Below are 7266 nucleotides of genomic sequence, written 5' to 3'. Positions count from 1 at the left end.
GTCTGTTCTGTCTGTCTGTCGTCTTGGTCTGTCTTGACTGTTACAATGCTTGTTCTTGTCGTCCTTGCTGTCTCTGTCGTAGTTTCTCCTCTGTCTGTTTAATATGTCTTGTCTGTCTGTCTCCTCTGTCTGTGATCTCTGTTCGTTCTATGTCTGTTCTGTCTGTTCTGCGTCCGTCTGTCGCTCTGTGTCTGTCGTCTGTCTGTCTGTCGTCTGTCTGTCTGTCTGCTGTCTGTCGTCTGTCTGTCTGCTGCGACTGTATTGTCTGTTCTTTGTCTGTCATGTTGTACTTCTGTCTGCGTCTTCTGTCTGCTGTCTGTCTGTCTGTTTCTGTCTTGTCTGTCTGTCTGTGTCTACTCTGTCTGTCTGTCGTCTGTCTGTTCTGTCGTCTGTTGTGTTCTGTCTGCTGTTCTGTCTGTCTGTCGGTGTCTGTCTGTCTGTCTGTCTGTCTGTCTGTCTGTCTGTTCTGCGTCTGTCTGTCTGTCTGTCTTCTGTCTGTCATATGTCGTCTGTCTGTTCGTGTCTGTCGTCTGTCTGTTGTCGGTCTGTCTGTCTGTCGCTCTGTCTGTCCTGTCTGGTCTGTCTGTCTGTTCTGTCTGTGTCGGTCGTCTGTTCATGTCTGGTCTGTCTGTCTGGTCTGGTCTGTCTGTCTGGTCTGTCTGTCTGTCTGTCTGTCTTAGCGCTGTCTGTCTGTCTGTTCTGTCTGTCTGTCTGTCTCCTGTCTGTCTGTCTGTCTGGTCTGTCTGTCTGTCTGTCTGTCTGTCCTGTCTGTCTGTCTGTCTGTCTGTCTGTCTGTCTGTCTTCTGTACTGTGGTTGACTTAGAGAGTCAGCTTCAGATTCGTTATGAATCTCCTTCCATTCAGTTCACCCTGTTCTTTTGCCTTTTTCAGCCCCCCACCCCTCTCCCCACCCCTCTCTCTCTCTTTACCTTTATTCTGTATATCCCCCAACCTTTTCTGCCAGCCTCTTTCTAAGACATCACTCTCTCCTCTCATGTGTCTTTGTAGGCCCTTCCTTTAATTGGACAGCGAAGAGAGTTGTTAAAAAGCCATGAAATATGTGAATGAAGATTGTGACGTTAGCACGATTGGGCCTTGTTTACCGCCAACGACAGCAATGCAGCAAGCCACCACAGGATAATTCCCCACAATGCGCTCTGAACAAGGGCCAACAGCTGACCCGGGAGGGAGTAGGAATGGGAGAAGCAGAGTGGCGGTGAACAGCGAAGTTGCGGGCATGCAACAACACTGAGAACGGACCTTAGAACACCTCACCCATCGAGCCAGAACCGGCGGTCGCGAAGCGGCCCACCGAGGACCGCGCGAATGGCAAGGGAAAAACACCAGCAAGAACGAGACGACACAACGGGGGGAGGACGGAGCTGGACAGGAACTCGGAGGGGCGGGGACCACAGAAGGAAAACTGGGGCGACCAATGATAACCCAGTCTTAAAGCTCTGCTGGGCCACGACAACCAGCCAGGCTCGTACACACACACACAGCACACGCCACAACACCACACGGCACACACCACACACCACACAACACCACACACACACACACACACACACACACACACACACCACACACACACACACACACACACAACACACCACGACCACACACACACACACACACACACACACACAATCACAGGACAAAGGATCAGGGAACAAGAATAAATCCACTCTCTCTTGCTCCCCTGCTTCCTCTCCACTACATCTCCCTCATCCTCTCTATCCTCTCCTTACCATCTCCTCTCTCCCTCACTTTCTCCCTCTACTCTTTCTCTCTCCTCTCACCCCCCCCCACCTCCCTCTCTCCCTCTACTTCTCTCTCTCTGCCCTCTCTCCTTTTCTTCCTTCCTCCTCATCTCCCTTCCCCCTCTCACCCTCTCTCTCACCCCCTCCTCTCCCCTACGTTCTCCCCCTCCCCCTCCTGCCATCTCTCCCTCTACCTCTCCACCTCCCCTATACTCCTCTCTCCTCTCCTCCCTCTCAACCCTCTCCTCTCCCTCTCTCTCTCCTACTCTCTCCTCTCCTCTCCTCTCACCCTCTCCTCCTCTCTTTCTTCTCTCTCCCCTCTACCTCTCTCTCACCTCTCTCCCTCATCCTCTCTCCCTCGCTTCTCCCTCTCCTCTCTCCACTCTACCGACCTTCCTTCTCCTCTCCCTCTTTCTCTCATCTTTCCCCTCTCTCTCTGTCTCCTCTCCCTCTCCTTCATTCGGTCTCCAAACTTCTCCTCTCACTCTCTCCCCTTGCTCCTACTTCCCTACCGACCCTTCCCATCTCCCTCACCCCCCCCCCTCTCTCTACCTCCCCTCTCCTCCTCACCCTCCCCCTCCTCTCCTCTCACCCTCCCTTCTCACTCCTCTCTCCCTACCACCACTCTCCTCTCCTCCCTCTGCCTCTCACTCACCTCTCACCCCTTCCTCTCATCTCCTCTCTCCTCCTCTTCGCCCTCTTCATCTCACCCTCTCCTCTTCACTCTCTCCCTCTCACACCTTCTCCTCTCTCTCCCTGGGCTGTACCCTCTCTCTCACTCCTTTCACCCCCTCTCCTTCTCTTCTCTCCCTCTTCATGCTTCACCCGTCTCCTTCTCCCGTCTCCTTTTCTTCCTCGTCACCTCCTCCTGCTTCACCCTCTCTCTCTCTATCCCTCCTCCTCTCACCCTCTCCTCTCACCCTCTCCCCCTCTCACCTCTCCTCCTCCTCTCCCTTCCTCTCATCTTCACCCTTCTCCTCTCACCCGATCTACTCTCTCCTTCCCTCTCCCCTCTCCTCTCTCCCTCTCCCTCTCATCCATCCTCTCCTCTCTCCCTCCCTCTCTCCCTCTACCTTCCACCTCTCCTCTCTCCCTCTCCTCTCAACCTCTACCTCTCACCTCTCTCCTCTCCCACCCTCTCCCTCTCAACCTCCCTCTCACCCTCTCTCTCTCACTCTGTCACCCTCTCCCTCTCCACCTCTCCTTCTCTCCCTGCTCCCCTCTCACCTTCTCCTCTCCCTCTCCCCTCCTCATCTCACTGCGCTATCCTTCTCACCCTCTCCTCTCACGCCTCTCTCCCATCCTCTCCCCATCTCCTTCTCCTCTTCACCCTCTCCTCTCAACCGCTCATCTCACTCTCTCCTCTTCACCCTCTCCTCTCACCTCTCCTCTCTCCCTCTCACCCTCTCACCTCTCCTCTCTCCACTTCCTCTCTCCCATCCTCTCCCCGCTCCTCTCAACCCTCTCCTCATTCCTCTCCTCTCACCCTCTCCTCTCTCCCTCTCCTCTCTCCCTTCTCCGTCATTCCCTCTCCTCTCACCCTCTCCTCTCCTCTCAAACCTCTCTCTCACCACTTCCTCTCTCCTCTCCTCTCTCCCCTCCGTCTCACCCTCTCCTCATTCCCTCTCCTCTCTCCCTCTCCTCTCCTCTCTCCCTTCCTCTCACCCTCTCCTCTCTCCCTCTCCTCTCACCCTCTCTCTCTCTCTCCTCTCAAACCTCTCCTCTCACACTCTCTTCTCACCCTTTCCTTCTCACCCTTTCACTGCTTCTATTCAGTCTTTACTTTCTTCACTTGCACCCTCTTCCTCCCTCATCTCTCTCTACTTCCCTCACCACTCCTTCCCTCGGCTCCCCTCCCCCTCCCTCTCGCTCTCCAGTCAAGAGGATCTGAAATACCAATACCCTTTTCTCCTCTGACATTGCCTTCTCCTTGCAGTCAGCATTTTACTGTCCGTTTATAGTCAAAACGTCAGGAGAAATTCCATGCAGGGAATATTCTTAGTAATGACAGCACTCCCTGCGTCTCGCACTGCACTAGACTGCTGCCTGCCTTCCTGCCTGCCGGGCTGGTGTCTATAGGGTCACAGTCTGCTGCTTTCCCATGTTACAATGTGTCACTTTTTTCAGTGGCACAAGCCCAAACAGAATTGACTCTATTTTTTAGATTGTGTCGTTTAAGTAGTTATACATGAATAAGATTAGGTGTTTTTACGGTAGGTTGAATGAATTGTTGTGAACTGGATGACATTCTCTACTGTTCTAGCACACAATTACAAAAATACAAATAATCAGTCATACACTTTCTTATTCATGATTCACCTTTTCACACAGAGCTGTGACACACACACACAACACACACACACACAACACACACACACACACCACACACACACACACACCACACACACACACACACACACACACACACACACAACACACACACACACACACACACACCACACACACACACACACACACACACACACCACACACACGACACACACACAGAGACTCCATTCATCACCTGAGGGGGGTGTTGGCGTGTCCAGTGCTGCCTGTGTGTGTTTCCGGTGTGTGTCCGGTGGCCACTAACCTTGCTGTGTCCTGACACTCCTGATGAGTATCTGGCAGGACACAGGAGGAGAGGAGCCGGGTGCGGCACAGTCAGGCGTTCTGGGCAAGCTGCTGGGGTGTGAGGTGTGTCTGAGCGTGTCTGCCTGGTGTGTTCTATGTGTTGTGTGGTGTGTGTATATGTGTGTGTGGGGTCTGTGGCTGTAGAGGGAGGCGGACAGGCAGGGAGGCAGTCAGCATTATCAAGCAGGTGACCCTGAAGGCTTGCATCGCTCTGGGCTTTGAGTGAAGGAGAGGTTCAGCCAAATATACCAGGGTGTGTGTGTGATTGTGCTGGTTGTGTGTGTGTTGTGTGTGTGTTGTGTGTGTGTGTCGTGTGTGGTGTGTGTGTGGTGTGTGTGTGTGTGTGTGTGTGTGTGTGGGTGTGTGTGGTGTGTGTGTGTGTGTGTGTGTGTGTGTGGGCACGCCTGCATGCACACGTTTTGTGCTGTGTGTGCGTCATGTCTCTCTCTCTCACAGTGTGGGATGTGTCATCTCCTTGGCTCAAGAGGTGTGTGTCTATGTGTGCAGACGTGCATGTGTGTGTGAGTGCTGGCTCGGTGGAAGGTGTCACAGATCTTTGCCAGACTAATAATCTCTGTGGTGTCAGTGAGCAGAGCTGTGAGGGACACTAAAGAGCCTGTGTATCTGTGTTCCCAAAGCATTTTACTTCCTCTTTTCAGGCTCCCTGCATGCGGTTGTTTGGGTTCAGATTTACAGTACACTCATAAAGACGTCTTTCTGAAGCTGGGGGGAGGAGGAAGGTGGTGATATAAACCTCAGAATTGACAAGAAATGAGCCGTCGTAAGTCGCAATACAAGTGTGGATTTCAGTGGGCTTTTTAAGGAAGTAGCGACTGAAGAGGCAGGAGATACACAATATTACAGAACACCACAGGGCTTCTCATCACAGCCACTAACTAAACCCTTTATTCTGTTTCACATAAAAACAGAGTGTTACTGTAAATGATACAATGACTTCCCACCCCACAACTACAATTTTTGCAAAATGTGAGACCGTTCATTCATTTAATTGGTCACATACACATTTAGCAGATGTTATTGTGGGTGAATCGAAACGCTTGTGTTTCTAGCTCCAACAGTGCAGTAGTATCTAACAATACACAACAATACACACATCTAAAAGTAAAAGAATGGAGTTAAGAAATATATAAATATTCGGAGGAGTAAATATTATGGTCTGATAATATTCTAATATGTTTGTTACAGTTCATGCATATATTCAGTATACAGTATACGGCTGTTGTAGTCATCAAACCCACTGTTATGGTGTTGCTCTCACTGTGCTCAAGCCATCAGGAGAACCTGAACTAACGCCCCCTGTCTTCTGTCTGTGTTGGTGCAGGTTCCAGAGAGGTTCCTGGAGGTGGCTCAGATCACGCTGCGTGAGTTCTTCAATGCCATCGTGGCAGGCAAAGACGTGGACCCATCCTGGAAAAAAGCAATTTACAAGGTGATCTGCAAGCTGGACAGCGATGTGCCCGAGGTCTTCAAATCACCCAACTGTCTCCAGGAGCTTCTACATGAGTAACCATCCCTGCCCCGCCTCCGCCTCCGCTCCCCCCGCCCCCCCGCCCGATGCTTTTCTTGGCTTTTTCAGGATTTTCATAATTTTATTTCTTTCCCTATTCTATGATTTTCCAGTTTTTTTGTTCATGTATGAAGTATGAAGTAGCATTCCTCCCCATCTGAAGCGTACTGGGCTGTTCCTAAATGATCTAACTATTGTGTTGTTGTTATTATTCCCATTGATTAGGATTATTATTTGTTTTTTAAATGATTCTGCTGATCTGAAGAGACGTTGATCCTATTGGGTGTTTTGGACTGTGTGAACCCTGACCTATCTGCCCTGATTGACTAGAAACACTAGGAGGGATCCCCACTATGCGCAGGGAGGGGCTTCCCACTAGCCTGTACCCTACCTACTCTAAGGAGGACCCTACAATCCTAGTGTTGGTCACCAATAGACTTTGGCCACTACACTACAGAGGGCGCCTATGTTAGTGGGGTGCTCAATAGGCTCACCCCACTGTGCAAGGTTGCTCCCTAATAGGCGGTTCCCACTACTATGGCTGTCCCAGGCGAGACAACACACTACACCATGCTGCCTGCAGCCTAATGACTTTATTAACTGCTGGACTTATACTGGACTACTAGTACTGGTCTGGACTACTGGTCTGGACTGGATACTGTTGGACTACTGGTACTGGTCTGGACTGGTCTGGTCTGACTATACTACTGTCTGGACTGGATACTGTCTGGCTACTGGTACTGGTCTGGACTGGTATACTGGTCTGGACTACTACTAACTGGTCTGAGTATACTGGTCCTGGACTACTGGTACTGGTCTGGACTGTATACTGGTCTGGACTACTACTACTGGTCTGGACTCGTATATTCTGGATACTACTACTCGTCTGAACTGGTATACTGGTCTGGACTGACTGCTAACTGGTCTGAACTGGTATACATGGTCTGGACTACTGCTTACTGGTCTGGACTGGTTATACTGGTCTGCGACTACTACTACTGGTCTGAAACTGGGTATTACTGGTCTGGACTACTGCTACTGGTCTGGACTGGTATACTGGTACTGGCCTGGACTGGTATGCTGGTCTGGACTGGTATACTGCGTCTGGACTGGTATTATCTGGTCTGGACTACTAGTACTGGTCTGGAAAACTAGTACTGGTCTGACTGTATACTTAACTGGACTGGTATCAGCCACCTAATGAGCTCTACCATGATGTTTTGAAGTGTGTTTCTGCGGTAGTGGTATTGTGTTATTGAGTGTTATTATTATTCCTGTTGTTGTTATATTATTATTTGTCATCATTGCTTGCTAAAATTGGCACAGATTTTGTTGTTCTCT

The 7266-nt window shown here is 50.6% G+C and overlaps 1 protein-coding gene across 2 annotated transcripts in view; it reads left to right on the top strand.

Moving 5' to 3' along the window:
* LOC111972689 (prospero homeobox protein 1) overlaps positions 1 to 6588 on the top strand; it is a 51100-nt gene extending 44512 nt beyond the window's left edge. For both annotated transcript variants that reach the window (XM_023999719.2, XM_023999721.2), the window contains exon 5: positions 5740 to 6588. In XM_023999719.2, coding sequence (XP_023855487.1) covers positions 5740 to 5925 — 186 coding nt within the window. In that variant the 3' untranslated portion in view covers positions 5926 to 6588. The remainder of the gene's footprint in view (positions 1 to 5739) is intronic.
* Positions 6589 to 7266: the final 678 nt, after the last annotated feature.

The sequence above is a fragment of the Salvelinus sp. IW2-2015 genome, linkage group LG14 (assembly GCF_002910315.2).
Source record: "Salvelinus sp. IW2-2015 linkage group LG14, ASM291031v2, whole genome shotgun sequence".
Lineage (NCBI taxonomy): Eukaryota > Metazoa > Chordata > Actinopteri > Salmoniformes > Salmonidae > Salvelinus > Salvelinus sp. IW2-2015.
Note: the sequence above shows the minus strand (reverse complement) of the source record. Positions and strands in the feature narration are given on the sequence as shown.